This window comes from Sparus aurata, chromosome 10 (assembly GCF_900880675.1).
Source record: "Sparus aurata chromosome 10, fSpaAur1.1, whole genome shotgun sequence".
In the NCBI taxonomy this organism is placed as follows: Eukaryota; Metazoa; Chordata; class Actinopteri; order Spariformes; family Sparidae; genus Sparus; species Sparus aurata.
In genome coordinates, this window is record NC_044196.1 from 14,136,107 (window position 1) to 14,159,321 (window position 23,215).

The following is a 23,215-nucleotide window of genomic DNA, read 5'->3' on the forward strand; positions in this document are numbered from 1 at the left end:
GAGAAACAGAAAAAAAAACAGGGGAGTCATTACTTCATGCAGTGGCAGTGTCAACATAAACGACAACAGAAATAAAACAAGGAAAAAGTTTTTGACATCTGGATTGGCTGACGACCAATCCTCACAGTGAATGACGATGATGATTGCACAGTGATAAATATGTCTGACCAATGAGGGAGAGCAGGCAGAGGCGACATAATGACGTGACGACAGTGGAAACAGTTATAAAAACGCCAGAAAGTCGTCTCTGAGACAGTTTAGAACTCGGACACTTGACTCGTCAGGACACAGATATAGAACATTTAAGTCCTGGACGATTTTCATTATCATCAACATCACTTTAGTTTCCTTTCATCGACAGATTTAACAGCAGAAAACACAAATAATGGTGAACTCCAACTTCTTAAAAGATGTCGATTAAGACTTCTAGCCTTCTTTTAATGTTTGATACCACAAATTTGGCAAACAATATACTTGAGGCACCTTTTTAAACTGAGTCCAGGTGAATCTAGGGCAAAGGTTCTGATTTTGCTGATCAAACTCCAGCCATGGAGTGAAGATATGATCATGGGTGTGGTGAGCAAACATAACACTCTAACTAGGTAAAGTTGACACAAGCCACTGTTTTGACAGTTAATTCTTTACACAGAAGACTTTTGTCACGATAGGAAAAGCACAGGTGTAAACTAAGATAGCACTCAGTAGAGCACATACCTCCGCAATGCATATCAAGCTTAATCCAATATTAAATAAAAGATATTTAAATCTGCCAGATCCTTAATTTTATTTGGATCCACATCAAATTGGACTGGCTAATAGATACCAGATACCTGAATACTCCAGATTTGTTTCTTCAAGATCCATGAATTATTCCTCAAGAAATTTAAAGTTGTGAAAAAAAAACTTCTTATCCACAACAAAAGTTAATGGGCTCTATTCTGGGCCAAGACCCATCCTCCACCCAAGTTTCATGGAAATCCGGTTAGTAGTTTTTGTGTAATCTTGCTGACAAACCAACATACCAAGAGGGGGACACGGGTGAAAATATAATCTCTTTTGTGGTTGTAATAATAAAGTTAAAGGCGGCTGAATTCAATTTTCTACTGCCTCAATATAGAACTTATTTTCTTTTAATTGCAATTTGTATTCAAACATGCATCACCAATGTTTTATGATCTGGTTGTCTTCTCTTTTGTATTGATTGTTTGATCTTCACTGGGATGAATAAACAGTAAAGGCGATCACCAGTTACTGTCTCTGTTACATTTTGATGCCCACGCTATAATTTCTCTCACCATTTGTGTGCAAGTCTTTATTTGATGTTTTTACTCACAAGCAGGTGAAAGTATGTGATGAAATATGATGAAATGTGTTCTTTGCATTAATAAATAATGGGGGGTTTTGGAGGAAAAAGTGTTTAACCATTTGAAAGTTGTGCTGTTTTGAGGGCCGACCTATGAAATGATAATAAATGCCTGATTTTTTAACATTAGACTCTTTGCAATCAGTTTCAAACCTTTTCAAGGATTAACAGATTGAGAGGCCACATTGTAGATACTACTGATTTTTTGTTTTTTGGCTAAAAATGACCAAAATCTTTATAAAGACGAAACTCTAATCAATTAAAATCTGTTATATGTTGACGTTTATGTTACTGTTCATAGTTTTGGCTCTCCGTGGAAGTTGTCAACATTGTTCTAGCATCCTGTGGGCAGAAAGGTAGGTGGTTAAAGTTAAAGGCCACACTGCACTGTTGTGTGAAGTAATGCAGAATCTACAGCAACAGTCTTCAACTCATAAAGACAATGTATCTGTGTGTTATTTCACATGATTAGAGTGCTTTAGGGCTGATTTTTGAAGTGTTCATGCTCCCTAGAGTACTGAAGCCTCACCCAGGTGACCTTTCATATCAGTGGAATATGTTACGAAACCTGTTTAAAAAAGGTTGCTTGAGACATGTTGAGACAACATGTTGTCTTTTTTAAATCTAACTACTATTGTTTTCAATTATGTCTCTAATTAAACAAACACTTAATGTCCAGGGAGCTCCTTAAAACCTAATTATAACAAACAAAAGGAGCATTTATTTGAGCATAGAGTAACGCAGAGAACGTGAACCACCTTTGTGGTTCTTCTGCTGAAGTTACAGCAGCTGATTCTGACCGGCTGGAACAAAGGGAGGGAGGGAGAGGAAGAGGGCACGAGAGGAGAGAAAAAAAGAGGGATGATCTGTGGGCGCTGGGCGAAGGAGAGCCACACGAGTATCCATCTTTGTCAGGACGAGAGGGAAGAGAGCGGGAGAAGAAAGGATTAGATGGAGGAGTGCGTGGCGCCGAGGGAGAGGTACCTAACGGAGCGCCTAACCACATCCTCCATCTTCGGGTTATTTTGGGTGTATGTATGTATGTATGTATGTGTGCAAAGTGTCTGCAAGGCAAATGTGGGGCAGTGAGGGTAAGTCACGTACTCTCTGTACAGTAGCTGTGTGTGCAGAATTGTGGCAGTATGGAGATCTTAATGTGTAAAGTTCACATGGCCATATAATGTTTGAGACTATTTGCGTAAGAGGACGCGGTTGGGACAGGAAAAAGACAGGAAATTATTAGGAAAAGGGTAAAAAGGTCATTTGTACGGACGATGCTCTTTCAAAAAGGAAAATAAAATTCACGAAAAAGGACGCGAGAGAATCTTATCCTGAATCTTATCCTGATGTGCGAGTGTCAAGTGTGTGAGTGTGTGAATATACCTCGGCCACTTTGAGGAACTCTGACAGCTTCGTCATCCTGTAAAGAAACTTCTTGTAGATGTCCAGAGCGTCTTTGCACTGGTTCTTCTTCATGTCAAAGTATTTCTCTGCAGAGACAGATGGAAGGAGGGTGAGGATAGGAAGGACAGGAAAGTGAGATGGAGATTTAACCTTTTGACCTCCGCAAGAGAAATAATCTTCCAGTTTCTTCAAAATTATTATATCCTTGAAATCTATACAGGCTAAGCTAAAGTGTAAAGTAAATCTAGAAACAAAAATAATGATGAAAGTGGTTAAATTATGTCAAACATGTGTTATGTTTTATTTTAGACCAAATTGAATGGATTAACGTAAATATAATTTTTAGCAGCCATTTTGGGGCACCTCTGCCTGCTTGTTCACCGTATATGACGTCAATATGTCATCACGCACGTACAACACGATTAGCCGGACGACGAAAATCTTAGCTTCCTGTTGCAGAAAGAATGAATGCTCCAACAATTAAGGTTTTTATTTCACAAACGATAATCTCGGGGGCCTCCCATAGGGCGTCCATTTTCATCTGGTTAAGAGGAAAAGGAAAGGTGGGAAGGATGTAAAAGAGGAAGCTGGGACAATCAGTGCATGATGGAGTGGAGCACTTAGCAGCTACATGACAGCCTGTCAAAACCGTCTCTGCTGCCGTGGCAACCAGACTGTGCGCACATATGTTTGCGTGTGTGTTTACAAATCTGCCAGACATGAGCGCATGTGTTTGTACATGCGAAGCAAAATGCAGTTGTACTTACACCTCATTTTTCTACACATGTAATAGAGGGAGCGTGTGCGTGTGCGTGTGTGTGTGTGTGTGTGTTACCCAAAAGGTTGATGACCCCTTCATTATAAGCAGCAAACAGCCTTATGGAGTCTTTGAAAAGCAGCATGAAGGCTGAGTTGATCACTCCGTTGGTCAGCTCGTTAGGGTTGGCCTGGAGAGATGAGGGGTAGAGAGAGAGAGAGAGAGAGAGAGAGAGAGAGAGAGAGAGAGAGAGAGGGAGAGAGAGAGAGAGAGAGAGAGAGGGAGAGAGAGAGAGAGAGAGAGAGAGAGAGGGAGAGAGAGAGAGAGAGAGAGAGAGAGAGAGAGAGAGAGAGAGAGAGAGAGGAGAGAGAGAGAGGGAGAGAGAGAGGGTAAAGGAGACATCTCTCCAAAGAAAACATCTCCTTCAGATATTCAACAGCATCCTTGCTAAATTGCAGTGCTTGGTATGAGGCAAACACATCCCCACACACACGGAGCAACTGTCAATTTACTTTAGGTGAGAAAAAACATCATGCACACACACACACACAGACAAACTGACTCACAAGCAGCGCGCACACACACACTCAAGCGCATATGCATTCCAATGAGAAACTTCAACATCCATTTTTATCGCTCTTTGAAGCTCCCTGGCACAAACCACAATGCACCCACCAATTTCTGCAAATCCCCACCCTTCTCCCCTCTCATACACACACACACACACACACACGAAATCTGGTGCCATAATACGCTTCTTCTACTCTATCAATAACAAGAGGCTTAAACTTTGCTAACTGTTGTATCGATTTACAATTTGATTTGAAAGCAAAACCAGCTTCAGCAGCCATTTACAGACACACACGTTAGCAAAACACACACACTTGTACTGCCATCTTTGCGGGGACCCTAGCCGCTTACTCTAACCTTAGCCATCACAACTAAATGTCTAACCCCGAACCAATCATGAGCCTAATTCTAACCTGAAACCAAGTCTTTAACTACAGACAGCCCTTTGGATTTGAGAGGACCGTCCAGAATGTCCTCACTTTGTCAGTCAAAAGTTACGGTCCTCATTACGTAGGAAGTACAAGTATATATATACACGCGCGCACACGCCGCACACACACACAGTACCTGAAAATCCAGCAGAGCGTCCAGCTGGTTCTGAATGATGGGCAGCGTCTTAATCAGCTTCTCTGTGTTCATGGTACGCATCACACCGTCAATCCTGACAGAACAGGAAACAAACACGCACATAATTGTAGCGGGCACCTTGTTGAGGAGACGTTTTTTATGCAAATGTTGATGCAAATGAGGAAAAAACAAAAAAAGGAAATGAAGAAATGATGGCAAACGATGGGAAATGTGAAAAGAGGAAACTAATGTTTTGCATATAAAAGTTTTCTCAGTAATGCAGAGTCTTAACTTGAGGGGAAAAGCTCCCAACGAATGGTGACGGAAACACATTTTTCAAATACTTAATGAGAGTCTGCTCAGCAGGATCAGCATGACAAAGGATTCAGTGTCATCCCACAACAGTTGGACTTTCTGAAATTGAAATGATCTTCCTCAGACAACCTCCAGAAATGATTCACCCACTGTCACTGTTGTACAGAAGCCAACAAGAAAGGCTGCACTGTCATTACTTGATGCATTAAAATATTAATGTCGCTGACATTAAATAATAACTTGACTTAGCTTAGCATAACAACTTGGAAACAGGGGGAGCAGCTAACCTGGGTTTGTCCAAAGTAACTAAATCCGCTTAGCAGCTCCTAAGAAGCTCACTAATTATCAAGTTATATCTTATTTGTTTAGTGGTACAGACAGAAAAATAAAAAAATAAAAAGTAGGACTCGACTATTTATTGGCCTGGAGCTGTTGTTAGCTGCCTGGCAGTCTCATGGTGTCGTAATGGCTAACCTGGCCAGCAGTTTCTCCCTTCAGGATGGCAACTATAGGGATGCACCTTTGTGGGCCAAGGCGCACGGAGAAGCGTCACCAGGAATGAGTTTTCACTTCCTTTTCTGCCACTAAAATATATTTCTTTAAAAAAAAAGGCGACTTCTTTTACTATCAGTATTAATCCTTTTTGGTTCAGAAGGAACTAGTCACTGTCATCACTACTAGTGCTAAATTGTGGTGGACAATTCAGCAGTTTAACACTGAAATATGCTGGAAAAGCCACAACAAGGAAAAAAAAAAAAAACTGCATGATTGAGGAGAAAAGGAAGATGTGATCTGCCTTATCCTGAAACAGGTATTTGTTTATTGTTCAACACTAATATGGGACCCAATCACAAATCCTGCAACAAGTTCATGGGTTCACTTGTTCTGCCATCAATCATAAGCTGGCTCCTCAATTTGGCACTCTGTTTACCAGGGTTTCTCAAAGCTTTTATAACCGTCGTCAAAATAAGACATTTTGTCAGATTCTGTCATCTGTTTTTTTCTCACTTTAGTGCCAAAAGCTAAACACCGTCTCCTGGTGTGCGACAAGACGAGTGTGAAATGATGAGTGGGTTTGTCATTTGTTGTGTGTGCTCTCCCTTACCCCCTCTTCATCTTGGTGAAATCGACAGCCACCAGTCTGTAGGACATGGCCTTCTCGTTCAGGTAACGGCTGTATCGTCTGATGAAGGTTGACATGTCGTAACCTGGGAGGGCAAACAAGAGGAAGGAAATACACTGAGTGACAAATGAATTCTACCTTTTGTCCTATAAACTGTCCATTTGGTTCATATATCATACTGTATACATGCACTGCATCAGATGCATCTTAAATCAAGCAATCAACCACGTTGGAGTACCGATTCTGACTTGTAAATACTTTCCCTTCATTGCGTAAAACATTCTTGTGCTCGGTGTAATGTCCTCTGAGGCAAAATCCTGCCCATCTGGATCTTTACAAGCAAATTAAAACAGAACTAAAATGCTGTAATTTTCACAAGACTATTGAGAGAATGAGTGTTTGGGAACTTTACCTTGCAGAGCTCCCTTATCCAGGAAGTTGTTCAGGTTAAACAGAGTGTTTCTGGAGGCCAGGTACTGGATGAAACGCTGACATAAGGAAGACAAAAAAAAAACAAGAGTCAATACTCGGTCAAATCAAGGCTTGAGAGAGGTTGATCCAGAATTAATTACGTAACATACACCAACATATAAGCCCTAAAGCTCAATGTCAGTTTTAAATTGGTTTTATATGTTCAATATCAGATTGTCCTGTCAACACATGTTGCAAAACATTTCACCCAAATTACTCCAGTGGAGGTTATCAGCATCCAGCAGCAACAAAGAAGAAGATTTTGTATGTAAATGAGTGCAGGTGTATGGACTGGAAAACCTAATATTCCTCATCCTAACCCCGAGATTAAGGTAAACAAAATTAAGAGTCAACAGCCACGCTAACAGTGCTGTGAGGCTGCAAATTTACACAGTGGAGTTAGGAACTAGATGCTCACATGCTATAAATGACAAAGCTAACATATTGATGTTTAGTAGACGATGTATACAATCTCAGTTCATCCTTTTAGAATGCTAGCATTTGATTAATATAGGTAAAACTTAGGGTTAATTGGAAAGTCTTTAGTTTGGCAAGTTTTTGGTCATAAACCAAGATATTGGACAACCTGATATTTTGACCTGCTGATGACACCAGATAAAAAGTTTAGGGAACAAATAACATAATTAGAATACATCCTGAGTGGGCGACAGATGTCCTTAGGGCTTTCATGAATGGTTTACCCATTAGAAATCAATTCACCAATTAATTTGAAGATGAATTGTTTAGTCTATGAAATGTCATAAATGTCTGAAAAATACTCACTGTAATTTCCCAGAGCCCAAAGAGAAGTCTGCAAATTGATTTTTGGACAACCAACAGTACAAAACCCCAAAGATTCTACATTTAATTTAGAGAAATAGCAAACCCTCACATTTAAGAAGCTGGAACTGTTTGATATTTTTGCATGAAAAATGACCAAATCATTTAAGTGATTACTAAAATTGTTGGTGATTAATTCTCTTTCCATCATCCTATCTTTGCTTTGCTAAATTGCTGTCACAAATTTTACAATGATCCATCCAATAGCTTTTAAGATAGTTCAGATAATGACGTGGTGGGACTCGCTGACAACTCAAATTGCGCCTGAACCCTTCAGAAAAAGCCATCTTTGCTTATTTTAAGGATCCAGATCTCTGAAAAGATAAAACTGATCTGCTGAAGCACATCCAAACTGACTGATAAATGATGATAGCTTGTGCTCATTAGCCAACAGCTAATAACAAAGAATGACATGATTCATCACTGACATGCAGTTAAGTCTCTATTAAAATGCAGCACACAGCTACGACTCAGACTATTAATCTGTCAAGATCTTTTTACACACTGTGATGACTGGAGAGTAATTTTATGTTCTCTGTGATCTGTTGTCCTTTTTCTGTTTTTTCTTTCTTTCAGAGAGGTCAGACGTCAGCTGCTGAGAATCGTTCAGTTTCTTGCTTAAAGACACCAGCAGGAAAGAGGATTCAACCCTAGTTTCCCTTCTGCAACCCCTGCTGTTTTAGATGGTTTAACCCGAGACGCTTTCTTTACCTCAGGCTGGACCGACCATGTTTAAAAATTAACTTCTCTCCTGCTGTCATTTATGAGGACTCCTTACGAGGCATTCACACAGAAGCGGCGAGGGAGGACAAATGGCAAGAGGAAGCGGTCAGAAAAAAAAAAATTAATTAACCTTTGGGAAGAAGCAGAAGATTGGCAGCACAATATAATAAATTAATATGCAATGACCCCTAGGAAATGTTAATGAGATCACATCTGAAGCTAAAACTTAGACTGCGGAAAGTGTTGAATCATGTCATCACCGTTATTTACAGACTTTTGACATCTTGGTTTCTCTTTCAAAAGGGTCCCATATTACACTAATTTTCAGGTTCATAATTCTAAATGCTTAATATTATTTTGTCTGCACACTGTGTGTAGCTTCTGTCTCTTTAAGGTCCCCGTCCTGTAAAAGCCTAGTCCGCTCTGATTGGTCAACTCTCACAGGCCTGTGCAGGAACGAACCACCCACCCACACCGTTTCAGAATCAGCTGTCTGCATCTGGCAACCTTGGCCATGCTGGGGGTGGTGACTGTATAGTTGTGACATCATAACATTACAGGAGTCCAGTTGTGCAACACTGGCTTTTTTCTGTGGATTGAGTGTTTTGATCCTTTAACAGTATTTATGTAGCACCTAGACCTGTTTCATAATCAAAAACACTTTCTACAATATGACACCTTTAACGTTATTTCCACTGCTGTGTAACTCAACAGAAAACTTTCTCCCTCTGCTACTTCCAACACCAGTTGGTTGCTGGTTTTGACAGATCTGATGTCACTAAGCAGGTGCTAGAAACTCTTTACTCATTTTTCCAGGGAAGTTTTGCTCAGCATGTCAGCTCTTTTTCCAACACCAGCTTGCTTCACATTTACACATCTTCATACTCTCCTGGGACACCCGGGAGTCTCCCAGTGCATCTTCTATTTTACAGTGTTGGCTACTCAGTGGCTCCTATAGCTTGTTTTCTACTTCTTTTGAGAGTGTGTTCTTGCCTTGATTGAGAGAACCTCGATGTTGAGATATTAATGACGTGGAGATCTTTACTTATTTACTTTCTCTAGCTCAGATTTTTATGGCTGCAGCAGATTCAGAGCATAGTCAGAACTTTGAGAGGACTATTGTCCCTCAGCAGGTGCTAGGAGCAGAGAAGGGCAACCAAAATGGATCAGCAGCTAGCGTTATGGACTTGCATTAGAAATGAATCAACTTAAGACATGACTTGCAAGTTGCCACTAACCCTAGACTTATTAAGAAGAGACTACTCTACTAAATAAATCAGTGCACAGCCTTCACCCACAAAGGTGTGAAAACTCAACACTGGAGATCCAACTAGTGTTTATCCAACCTGTATTATCCAAGAAGAGACAAAATGAAAATTGTCATATCACATGCCTCCTGACATTGTGCAACTATTTAATAAGATATGCCAGAAAATCAATTTCTTAACAGTCTTATTTCAAAATATAATTGTTATGTATACAAAATATGCTTATAGGCTTGAACAAACCAATAACATGGACTAAGAAGAAGAGTTCTATTGTATCTATAATGTGAAATGAGAAAACATCAACCAAGCTCAACTTCAGCTGAAAACAAACCTACATATGTGTAAGTCAGCAAGTGTTTTCCACACATAGACTTTACTTGGAGGGGGAGCAGAGGTAAACAACGCCATCCACGATGGATTAGAGACACCGATTGTGATGCGACCTCTCCTACTCTTTGTTTTGTACAAGCTTGTAAGTGCACCTGGCTGTTGCGATGTTCACTACTGCATAGACTTTGCAATGAAATAAAGCAAGACTATGTAGGCAATATTTCAAAGCAATTCTAGCAATTCTGAACAATTACCACAGGTATACAGCCATTCTGTAAAACACTGTACAACGTCAACTCACCCTCAAAGCCTAATGCTAGTTACCTAAAGTAAAACTGAAGTGAAACAGTCAGATGTATTGTTTTGTTCAACTTGCTTAAGCAGTGCTTAATCAAATGCTTGATATTATTCAAGTGTCCTAATGGCATGTTTCCCTCTGACAGATGGTGTTTGCAAAGTGCGAAGGCAGGTTATGTAACAGGTGAGCTTAAATTGTTAATCAGATGACGCTACAACGCTGTTTGCTGACTGGATGTCACTTACTTGAGTGGTGTTTATCTATTAGTTAATCAGATTTTGTACCTGTTTGAGCACTAGCTTAAAACTAAAAGTAGAAAATTCTCCATCTGCTACTGATTATTTCCATACAAACTCCAGATAATACTTTAAGGCTTGGGTCTTTTGTTGGCCTTGAATTCTTTGAGTTAGTGTCAGTAAGTGCAAACAATCCAACAGAAGATAGGGGTTGTTGTTTTTTTTGCGTTCTTCACTTTCAGAGCATTGTGCTTTACAGTAGTCAGTATTGTTTTTCCTCTCTGAGCTTATCAGCTACTGAACAGGATATAATTCATTTCTAGGAATACTGTTGCCAAGTTAAACCATTAGGGAGACTACAGACCCTTGGACTCCAAAAACTTGAGACTTAACCTGGACTCTGTCTCCAGAGACTGAACCTGAACTTGCATATGGTCCCTCATGACGTCTTTGCTATCTCGTCTTCCACACATCACTGAATAACAGTACAGTGGAACAAGTCTTGGCCATCATCCATAGTTTCGGGAGCTCAGGCCTCAGGCTTCCCAAAAGCATCTTAACGTTAAGGCCGTCTCTGTCCAACTGACTTAAAATGATCTGCGATTTGCCAGTTTGCCAATTCCTGACCTGGCAGAGAACCAGCCCTCACTGGCTGGTCGGAGAGCATCTAAGAATGTGTGTGTTTGTGAGCACAAATATGCTTTTGGGCACGAGTGTTGGATTCAGTTGCGCTGACATGTTTCCAAGGGCTCTGGGACTGTTTAAAAAGGCATAAAGATTTTGTTCTTGTCATTTTTTTGTGTATTTGCTCATGCTGTGAGGACAAAACTTTGTTCAAGCTGTCACGTGTGGGGATTCAGCTCCCATCTGCGGGCAGAAATGTAGTGCCAAAAAAGGTCAACCATCGATTCTAAGGTTAAGACTGTTATGACAAAGACATTTTGGAGTTAGGGTAGGTTTTGGTAATGAGCATGCAGGACTCATGGTAAAGATGGGAGTAGGTCTCTGGGGAAGTTAGTGCAAGCCAGAAACTCCAAGTCCAAAACTTGAAGGAACATTATAAAACTGTTCTACTGCTGGATGGTGCCTCTGTCTCAGCCACTCCACCCCCCATCACTAATTTCAACACATTACACTGTTATGATGTAATGAGTTTTGTTTGTAGTTGGCAACTATATCATGTCTGACAAATAGTTGTAGACCTGGGATTTGTATATATGACAGTAGTGTGGCACTCAAACACTGGGAGTGGTGCCAAATCTCACAAAATACCAATTCCTACAAAATGGTGCTTTAATTGTCTAATCCCTGCAAAGTCCTACAAGTTGAATTTGAATGATACTGACAAATAATTTCTTTGTCAATATAATTGTTTGTTTTTTTCCTTTTTAAATTAGTTGTTCAGTCTATAAAATGCCAGATAAAGGCTGATCGCAAGTTTCTGGAGCCGATAAGGACAAAAAACCTTCTCATGAAGAAGTTAATACCAGCAAGTGTGTGTAGTGAAACTAACAGCCTCAATGTTTGGCAAAATCTGCCAGCTTATCTACAACTGATTCCCGAAAAAGTCGGGGTACTGTCTAAAATTTAAAGAGAAGAGAGAATCATTTGCAAACAAACTGTTTATCAGAAATGGTTATACAAGTGTTCCCGAGCCGGTGTAGTAATAACCTTTACACAATCAAGTGTTTGGTGAACCTTGACCCATCCTTGTTTGTGAACGACTGAGCGATATGAGGATATCCCTGTTGCCAATGAACCTGTTTACCTGGTGTTTCTAGAACATTCAGCAACTTTTCCAGTCTTTTGTGGATCCTGTGCCAGCTTGTTAGAAATGCGTTGCAGGCATAAAATTCAGAATATGCAAACATTTAGCAAAATTCATTGAAGCTGTTTGTGCAAGGAGCTACTTACCTGTTTGTTGACATCTGCATCTTCCGGTAGCTAGACCAAACTAGCATATCCATCGAGTGTGCACTTAACAGGCTATTGTAAGGCTCATGGCTCATGACAGGCTGTAACATGGACATGTACATTATGAACAGAAACACGAAAATGCTGGAATACGTTTCCGTCTCCGCCAGTGAGGGAGTAAGCGCACACTCGACGGATTGACTAGTTTGGTCTAGCTACCGGAAGACGCGGATGTCAACAAACAGGTGAGTAGCTGCTTGCACAAACACACTGTTTTAACTACTTTCTTATTCATTTTGAGTCATACACGCTACAGTGCTGTGTTGTAAGGTGTCTGCTGATGTTGCATAACTTTTGGTGTGAGATGTGGGGCATGTTAAGATGCTTAAAACACAGTGTAAAGTTCTGACCCCATGCTGTTAGCGTTCAATGCTAAATCTGCGTTCACGGAGCTCTGTAATGGTTGGACCAAATGTGTTCGCGTCTTCGGTACTGGCAAGTCAAGGGTAGCTTGAGCAATGAAGCTGCATGTTTAAATCGAACAAAGTTCTCCTTTAATTTAAGTAGGTACAATGCCTTCAGAATTTAAAAATGTGTGTTGTTGTGAACATTAAAGAGTAAGAGGTTAGATGGGATGCTATTTTGACGCATTTTGACTTCGAGTTCAAGATCAACAGCAAAAAAAAAAAAAAAATCTTTATATTCTGCCTGTGTAACAAAGGAACCAAGGATAACAGATTAAGGGGAGAAAAGACTAAGAGATAGCAAGAGAAAGAGCTTCAGGAACTTCATATGCCATTTCTCTGCCTCTTCTTGTGAGCCGACTTCTCATCAAAAGTCCGTCTGACGAGAGCCTGCGTTCCTCCCTCAGCCTCAGATACAAAGGCGGAGGAGGAGAGAACCCACACAAAACGCATGGATATAGTTAAAACGGAGAAAATCTATAAAAGGGGAAGAAGCACACAGCGCACACAGACTGAGACGGAGACACAGAAACCCGCTGAGTCCTAGATTATTCAGCGAAGACGGCTCTGAGAAAGAAATGCTGTTCTGAGGGGAGATTCAGATTTTGAGCCAACGTGGAAGAATGAAGCCGAGTGAAAAGGAGGAGAGAATGAGAAGATGTACAGCGATAGAGAGGAGGGAGGGGAGAGAGACAGAGAAGCAGGTCGACTCGGCTTGTCAAATAATTCATGTTAGCATATCGGAGAACAACCTCATGTATTATTGATACATTTAGATCCTGGCTACTCCCTGCCTCTCTCTCAACACTGAAACATAGCTATACATAGAGCTACCAGCATCCAGCTTCCACCCATCTCCTTGGCTTCTGCCTCCACCTCTCTTCCTTCCACAGCTTTCTCTCCAAAGTGCACAAGTTGGTGGTTTCCGTAGTAACCGAACACCAAGGCCTCAGTGCTGACCTGAAGTGGTTTTCTTTTCTGTCTTTTCTCTCCCTCTCTCGCGCTCTCTCACATTCATGTAGTCAGGTTATGTAGACGGGAAGCCAAGGCTGGAGCACTATGGACTGATGCAGGATCCTTACAGCACATTGTGGCTGGATGAAGCCCCATTAAAACTGACAAATGAAAACCTGACAGCTGAGTGGTTTACTTGCGTTTTCTTTTCAATCACAAAGGGAAGATGCACTACAGAGCCAATTAAATGTGGTCACTCAGTGGATATAATACTGATATGTTCATTTGTGTTTAATCACAACCTGAACGGTTAAAGATGCTGGTTGGTTGAATACCTGGTTCAACGCCATTGTTGCTGATGTCCTTGTACATTGTGATATGATCAACTGAGGCAGTTAAGAGATTCATTATATTGATAAATATTGTATATTAGAAATATATTCCGTTTACTGTTAAGCCCTAGTCTGAAACAGCGGAAAAACCCAAGAGGTGAAATCATTAAGTTAAGGAACGGGTATGCTCATTAGGATCTTGATTGTTGGGGTACCATTTTTCTAGAAACTAGAAACTCAAGTTATCAAAGAAATGTAGATAAGAGGAAAAATACTCAAATAAAGTACCTAAAAATTATACTTAAGAACATAACTCGAGTAAATAGCACAAAGGTTCATTCCATCAAGGGTTGGTTAGAATTTTGACACAAAGATTTTCAATTTTACTGCTAATGAATATCTGTTTCATATATCTGTTTTCAGTCTTCTTCGTATCCAATCAGTCGACCCCCTCCCTAAATGTACAACATTTCATCCGTCATGTCTAGAGGTAAAAGTCTTCATATCCATTCCAAAAGGCCACACTCAAAGTGGGTGTTAAACCAGCCCTCATGGTGAAAGACAAGATGTAACATTTGTTTAAATATGTGGATGATGGTGCAAACTTTTGGTCAGTCTCTCCTCAAAAGGCATTCAGACCCTTTTCACTCACTTGACATTATGAAAAGAGACCAAAATAGCTGTGTGAAGAAATAAAGCTCATTCCCTAATTGTACTGACACTTGTGGCTGGAGGCCGACTCGATCTATGATCCCAAAGAGTCAGAACTTGACAAGTTGCGACGCCCAAAACTTCAGTATTACTATCTCATCAACAGGAGCTTTAAATACAAGCTTAAGAGTCATATTAAACCATTTTTACTCTCTTACCTTTAACACCCGGCCAACACTATCAGAAGTGGGTGTACTTGTCTGTTTAAGGACACAGCCACCCGACTCAAAAATCAATACAGGTCATGAAACCATCTCTCAAGAGCTTCAGACGAGGCACACCAATGCATTCAGGTATTCGACTGAAGTTGTCGTTTTTGTCCGAATAAATTCCAAACTTTTTTTTTGCTCTTGTTCTACTTTATGTTTTTCCACTCAAGGCTGAAATCCAAACTGCTTCCTACACAGGAGTATGTAATGTACTCAGAGAAGCTGAGCTGTACTCACTGACTTCAGATCTTTTTCATCTCCCTTCCTTTGGGGATAAAAAAAAAAAAAATCACAGACCAGCCTGGTTGGTAAACATGAGTGTGCTGTGTGCAGCTTACTGACGTCACGATATCTGGGAAGTTGAAACAGTTACCGCTCGGCCCTCTCTGGACTTGCCAACGTGTACACAGAGCCAATGAACAACTAAGTCTTCTACACGCAGAGGAATCATTGATCATGGTTGTGAACATCCGCAGATACAACAAGATGTTAGGGATTCACTGTCTTGGCTCAATGACACCTTAAGCAGGGAGGAGAGAGCTCAAAATAACCTTCTGTTTTCTTAAAGTCACAACATCCTAACTGATGTTTATAGGGAATGAAGAAGAGTCAGTCAACTCCAAAGGGAGATACTCAGAGTCCACATGGGAATTTATTTTTGGCTGCTCGGTGCCCGACTCTGCTTTCTTTCAAACAAACACACATGCAGAAAATCATCAGAAGTGACTGCAAACCGAGTTCCACTGAAAGGTGATGACTCACGTAAGAAGAATGAGTCGTGATCGGTCTGTGTTGAATGAAAGCAGCTCTTATGCAAGCGCAGAGACACACACGAGGAAAAAGACATGTGGGTACAGACAAGACCGCTCTCCACCAGCCTAAATCATGCCTGGGAGTCTCTCCCCCTTTTTCTTCTTTTTCTTCCTCTTCCTAACCTACCTAGTATTTCTGCCCCTATTACACAATCAACCATTTAGCCCCTGAATCCAATCGAAGTGTGAAAAGAAACGGGCACAAAGACACGCTGGGTGGGTGCTGAAAGTGACAGGATTAAAGAAATACGTCTACATTTATACATTTTTGAGTGTATATCCGGCCTTGGCTGTACCTGTGTGTGTGTGTGTGTGCGTGTGTGTGTGTGTGTGTGTGCGTGTGTGTGTGAGAGAGCCTGTGCCTACAAGGTGACAAGGCTAATAGTGTGTGGGCTCCCCGCTCTCATGGGAGCAGTTGTGTCTTGCTGGTGGATGAGTGTGTCTGCGAGGTCAATGATGCAGCTGAGCAACATGAGTCACTGTTTGAAACACGAACACACGCACACACTCAAACACACAGTGGGTATTTGTACAGTTTTCTCCCTGCAATGGAGAGCGCAGAGGCTCAGGTAGTGGAGATACTGTAGCGGAGGTGGGCGGCGCAGCGGTGTCACGGTCATCACCGGGCAGCGTTTACCGCAGCTACACCTAACAGCAGGAGCAGCCGGAGACTGACAGACTGGGGCGATCACGCTGTACATTGCAAAGGACATGGTGCCCATTCACAAACTGAAGTTAAGGCTGTCAATGGTGCACAGCATCCTAGAAGAACTACTAAACCTATATCTGACATACTTTTGAGGTTTTTTGCTAAATAATTATTTTCCTATGTCTCGATTTATAAGGATACACACCCTTTACTTATTCTATTATCAATATATTTACTGTTTTTCTAGATCGAGGCAAGTCCTCCTAAAGCTTGATAAAAATGGGATTCCATGAGATAATACCTTAATGTGCAAAAAGTGAAAAATACCCTGATATTTATTTTAGGCAATTTGAGCAAAGTCGTCTTTTCTACATCTTTGACGAAGTTGAACAGGGAGCCAGAATCAAAGGTTTTACAATGTCATGTTTTCAACTTCAGTTACAGAGGCCTGAAGAGCTTCTTGTGGTTCAGAGTTTAAGTTTTTATGACGGTCAAGTTTTACTCAGGTTGGATTCAAACCCTGAGCCCTAACCTCAATAGCATGAAGAGCTATTTATCACCTTTATTAAACAAGGTTTGTTCCAAGGTTGGATCCAGGTCTGGTTGCACCAATTCCCAAAAAATCCAAAACACAAAAAAACATGTTATCTTGTTTGTATTTCGTGGAACCAGTCACAATCTTCTTGAGCGGTGCAAAGCCAAGGATGCAACAAAGGTACCCCTGCAATATAGTGTTGAGTGGAACTAGTGTTAAATGGCGAAATCCACACAATAGAAAAAGTTGGTTTAGCCCCTAGTATTAATAACGACTAGGCTAATAGTTACCTGCTAATTTTTGCATGTAGTGTGCTAGCTCGGGGGTTGCTTTTGCCTTTTTCTTTAGAGACTTGGACTTCTAAAACGATAACAGCAAGGAAGGAGAAAGGCTGCAGGAAATTGTCAGACAATGGAAGGTTTGAACAATCTACATCTGGTGAGTCAGAATCGAGTTGGAATAGAGTTGCAAAGAATTGGACATCTTAGATGACTAGTAGTTGGAGCCCCTCTCAGGCTTGAACAGACATGAAGCAGGACAAGAGCACAAAAGGAGAATGGTTCTTTGATTCTGTTGAGTCCATTTTGGAATAAATTTGGCGTTTAAATATTGGTCCAAGTTTTGTTAATGTCATCCAGGAGTTATGGCAATTTACAATAGTACAAAAAGACATCTAGAATTAGCTGCTACTAAAAGTTGTTACTCTGTCGTCACTTGTGCTAAGAAAGCTTCCCTGGAAGGTTTGGCAACTCAACAACAAATCACCTATCACAAGCCACATTCCTAAATAATGAGCGTCACCTCGAGTACATATGGGTGTGCCGTAAAACCCAGGTGCTCTACCTGATAAAGCCATCAGGTTTGAAGGGTCTAGTTAACACCTATTAGAGCAGAAAAAGGCAGTTTTTTTTTTTTTTTTTTTGTTCACCAAGAAGGCATTTAATCACGTTTTTAATCTAAAGACAGGACCTCGGTTATTTGATTATATGTTCATTAAGGTAAACAAACTGAGGCGGCAACACATCTGCAGTCTGGAATTCAATTACTTTTATATTAAGAGACCACTAGTACTGGGACTAATGGTTGATTAAACGCTGTGAGAGAGCTAATTGTAATGTTTTAAGTCCAATTGTATCGAGGGGTGGCAGCAGAAGAGCTAATTACAGTACTACTAATTAAACTTGGCACTCGAAGAGAGACTAGTAGAAGGAGTAAAACGACTTCTCACAGGCAGTACATTGGAGAGGAAGTGTGCAACAGGGGAGCAAACCTGCGAGGAGAGGCTGTAAATACAAGATTACCTCATACCAGCAAAAAAGAGCTAAAAACAAAATACGATGAGTATTATTCAGTGTGTTGCCCTGCACGACCGGACACTTTCAGGGGTGGGAAACGTGGGTGTTCGCAATTTCATGGGACATTAGCATTTGCGCTACAGTTTGCCCTCTGAACACTGTCAGACACTGTCCTCCCACAAATGTACAGCAAGGTATAAAGACACCACAAGTGAAACCAAACTTAGGCCTCATTACAAACAGGAATCAGCAGTTTTATGTCACAAAATGTGGTGTAGAAGTTTTTCAATTGACTGTCCTGTAAGCCACCGTAGCCCGTCAAGCATTCTGTTTTCATGCAGCATTGCTCTTGGTAATGGTTGCAGATTTACCACCGTAATTGTAATAATTGTACAAGTCTTTAGAAACGCTTTTACCGCTACACTAAAACAAGCATTTAGGTCGAAGACTAACTGATGTGTCATGGGTGACGTTAGCTGTGGTTGATGTAGTGTTCCCCAAATGCAATGAGCAGGACAGAGCTGCTAACGTTAGCCTTTACGGTGCAATACAAAGATGAACTAAAAACAGGTCAATGTCACATTATCCTCTTGTCCTGGGCCTAAAAAAATCTTCTCCTGGCCGCCCCCAACCTCAACACTCCTCCAGTGCTCCAACCGTCCAGTCCACCACTACCTATCTAAGCTAACCAGCTCCCAGCAACTTGGAATTATAGTTTTAAATTTATGAGATATATTTATTGCAAACTGTGCTGGACATTCTAGCTCTGACCCAGTCCAAATAACCTGTGCTAGTTGTGGAAGCACCAACACCCGACACTGCTTCGGTCCTTCAAGTTGGCAGTCCAGATTACTAGCTGCAAGGCTAGCTGAGCTAATTAAGTAATGTCGTGAATGCTGTTAACTGTCTGCCAGCTATAGCAGCCAAGCTTCAACACAAAGAAGCTAATACTACAGAGTGAATGTGCTAGTTGTGAACAGGTCTCCTTTTGTAACATAATTTGTAAATGCACAAAATAGCATCGTTATTGACGAGTCTATGCTACTTGAACTCTGAGGAAACGGCTGGTAGCTACTGTTGGTAGTAAGCTATTTAGCCAGATATGCTAACAATTGGGTCTTACTGACCTGCTCTACAGCGCCATGCACACCACTTAAACAAGTGGAGAAATCCAAAGCTTGACAGGCCTGCCGTGCCTCCTTACGCTTGCTAAGCTATGATTGGACTATCGCTGTTCCAGGGAGGGGTTTAATTACAAATCAGATAGGTAATGTGTCAGCAGATACTCCGAATCGATAACCTGAAACAGTATTGGAAGACAGAAAAGTAACAAAAATAGATGCAGACATCCCTGACTGGGAGAATCTTTATTGAGCCGGTTGTAACCTGCAAAGTTTCTGGATGGCTGAGCCTGCTGAGCCCGGTAGGATGGCCACACACACACACACACACACACACACACAAACACACACTACTTTCATCTATTGATCAGAGAGATGCAGCCAATTTACTTGAGTTGGAAAAACTTGTTTATCTGCCTGCAGGAGCATAAGGAAATGTGTGGCGAGTGTGTCGGCTCATTGTGGGTCACCCTGGAGTTCTCACTTTTCAGATAAGCAGGAGTCTGTCGGTAACACACACACACACACACACACACACAGTACATGTTTATGCACTGCAAACTGCGTCGACACTAATCATCTTTATGTTCTCCACGCAGGCAGCTGATAGGAAGCATGTGTGTGTGTGTGCGCGCATCCGAGCACTTCTGATTATCACGAGTGACCCCTATTAGAGTCAGGGTGACCTCGCGCACACACATACACAAAAATAATATCCTCCCCGTCCCTGCTCCCTCCGACACTGTGCTGCTTGAGTCAGCACATTTCCACACCCTTTATTTTTCTACATTTTCCCGTCTTCTTCTCTCTTCCTTTTCCCTTCCAGTCGGTCTCCTCTCGCCCGGTCAAACGTCTGCTCTTTCATAATATCTCTCGCACGCACACACACATCCTTTGCTCAAATCTCCGTCTGTGTCCTCGCTCTCCCCCGAGGAGGCGAGGGAGTGTGGTGATGAGAGTGCTTCTGTGACGTCACTGAAACAAATGGGCCGTTTCGCTATCTGGGACACTGGTGGCGGGGCGAGGTGGCGACTCGCGCCGCAACTTTACACTGCTGTTAAGATAAAACAATAAAAAACACACAAACGTGGTCTTCACGCACACACACACCTTACTGTCCTGCCTCTCCTCGGTGTCTTTCTATCTCACAAACACACACACACAAAAACACACACATGCACCGAGGAAAGGAAAGCAGTGTGTCCTGCTACCATCAGCACTTTCGTTGGTGTCCTCGCCAGACCGTCCCTGTCTCCTCTCATGTCCTTAATGACTCCCAACACTCCGTCTCCCCTCCGCCTGGCTCCCTCTCCATCTCCTCCCTTCGCCCGACTCTCTCTAAATGTACTCTCATCCAATGACTGTATTCAGTTTTCTGATGTACAGAGTCACAGCTCTCTATCCCGATTCCTGATGCACTTAGGTGCAATCAATCAGACTGTAATTTTCCCCGCTGACACGTACAACTACCCTGTCCCGGAGAAGAAAGGATGATGGGTAGTATTTCTCAGGACTTCACGTCCTTGAAAACAAACTCCTAAAAAAGGGTTTCACAGCGCGGCGTTATATTGTACCTCGTGGCCTGGCAAATCTTTGCGCTGTGACATTCCTCGAAGTCACAGCACACTGAGGAAAAACAGAAAACTGTGAGAGGGCTATTAACAAGGCTATTCATCATAAAAATAAAAAGCAATATTTAAGCGTGACAGCTTTGGGTTGCAGGGGGTTTGATTTTCCGCTGTGTCCAATTGGAAAAAGCATTTATTCCACAGAATAAAGAAGAACAAAGCCTCATCCGATGGGAGAAGAATTGGTCATAGTTCGGTTACGACTGCAAAAACACAGCTAGATTAGTCTAAACGGTTACCGTTTTTAATCATAGTTACGATCGGGAATGAAAGAAAAACAACAGCGTCACCTTCTGCTATTAAATCTGTGCAGTTAACACCAATTTCAAAGATCAGAACGGCTGTGCTGAAGAGGCACATTCGCTTCATTTTTATTTTATTAGCTAGGCTTGCAGGGAGGCTCTGGGGATGTCTGTCAGTTGGTCAGCCGACCTCTTTGGTCTGAAATATGTCAACACTTATTAGGTGGGTTGCTTTGAAAGGTTGTACAGACAACAGCGGTCCATAGAGGATGAGGCCTACTGCATTTGGTGATGCCCTGGCTTTTTGTCTGGTGACATCATGAGAGGACAGTTTTTGCTTTTTAGGGAAACTGTTGCAAATGGTACTGGATGGATTGGCTTTAAAGGTGGTGGAGACATGAAGAACAAGAACAAGAACAAGAACAAGAACAAGAACAAGAACAAGAAGAACTATTGATATTCCCATTAACCCCTACTATACTTTGTGCTTTTCACTCATTAGCAATTGATAGTGTGCTAAACATGAGCATGTTAGCATAGAGCTAAAGGCCTCATGGATTTAGACTCTGAGGGAGTTGTAGTCCAATGTCTCAAGTGTCTTCCTGCCTTAGCTGGCAAAGTCTGCTTTTGACAGCCGTTTCCATTCACTGAAGCGCTTTAAGTTTTTGGGCACATTTCTTTTTGAGCGTTTGCAACCTGTTGTTTATGTAGGTCAAACGTCCCAGATCAGAAACACGTGCACCGTCTTGCATTGAATCCTTTCGTTTACAAGCCATTGACAGTTTACACAACCACCCAGTAATGTGATTTTATTTAGAGCTTTAATCCTTGAGATGACAATTTTAGAGTAAAAGTGCCTTATTGCCTGTGAGGAAAACATAATTTAAACATATTTTACTTTAGAATTTTTGTTTTATAGGACTTAAACCAAACCAAATAAAGCATCACCACTAAATATCTCATTATGCAAAGCAAACTTGTGGATAAACCAGTCTTTGAGAAGCAGATGGGAGACTTGTTGGGAAAGAAAAGATATGCTGGTGGACAATGAGTCCAAAACCCATTTGAAGAAGTGATTTCAGCCGTTAAAAAATCGATTTCAAAATAACTTTGACTTCCATATGACCCCATTTCTCAATTTTACTCGAATGCTCGTTACATCTGCGCTCATTCGCAGCATGTTTCTCCCATTCTCGCAGTTCTGCAAGCGAATTAACCTTCTTCTCTTTATCCTCACTGTCTCTGTGTTTTCCTATAATCTTGTTGGTTTCTGGGGTGGTCGAGGCATGCACAATCCCTGGAGGGAGCCACGGGAGCCTGAGTCCTCGGGACCTGGGAAGGAGCTCCCTAGAGGCGATGGGAGGGATGGGAGTACTGAAGGCAGGGGTGTGGGGCTGCGAAATGGCTCTCCCAGCTATTGTTTGCAGTTTCCTGCTGGACTGTTTTTGGTACATACTGGCCTATCATACAAAGGCCTGCAGCCAAGGCACACGCTGATAAATGATAACAACCGAGACAATCGCCAGACAAACACCACATTCCTGCATGTAGACCGCTCAAATTCAAATTTAAGACTTAATACATGAAGTCTGTCTTCCCATTTACAGACACGCACACCCAGAAGCAGAAACTTTAAGTCCTGCAGTGGTCTCCTCTTAAAAGTGGCTTTGTACCAGCACAAAAGAGAAATCGCAATCAAAAGATATCGACTGACTCTTGATCGCTCGTAAGATTCAGGAGTGTCACCGGGGAGTGAGCCAGCGTTGCTTTCTTGGCAGGAAGGGGGAAAAAAAAAAGTGGAGCTGCCGACTGTTCCTTCACACACACAAAATGTGCTATTAGTCCAATCACGATCCCAATCCCTTTGACAAATATGGCAGCCGAGGCAAAGAAGAGATATTAAAACTTAATTCACCTGCTATTTGCTCTGAATGGTAAATTCCCACATTCGATTTGAAAAGCCCAGTTTGAATACATTACCAGGAGCAGCAGAATAAGAGGAGGCTGCAATTTAAAAACTGCAGCAATCTGCTGACATTCAGGCCAGCGCGTGGCGAACACAGCGGCCGAGGACATTTAAATAC

At 41.6% G+C, this 23,215-nt stretch overlaps 1 protein-coding gene across 10 annotated transcripts in view; it reads right to left on the reverse strand.

Annotated features, from left to right (window-relative positions):
* Positions 1-23,215, reverse strand: part of LOC115589916 (phosphatidylinositol-binding clathrin assembly protein) — an 89,074-nt gene that overhangs the window by 38,102 nt on the left and 27,757 nt on the right. For all 10 annotated transcript variants that reach the window (XM_030431081.1, XM_030431080.1, XM_030431079.1 and 7 more), the window contains exons 3-7: positions 6,512-6,587; positions 6,082-6,184; positions 4,662-4,755; positions 3,603-3,714; positions 2,747-2,853 (exon numbers count right to left, since the gene is read on the reverse strand). In XM_030431081.1, coding sequence (XP_030286941.1) covers positions 2,747-2,853; positions 3,603-3,714; positions 4,662-4,755; positions 6,082-6,184; positions 6,512-6,587 — 492 coding nt within the window. The remainder of the gene's footprint in view (positions 1-2,746; positions 2,854-3,602; positions 3,715-4,661; positions 4,756-6,081; positions 6,185-6,511; positions 6,588-23,215) is intronic.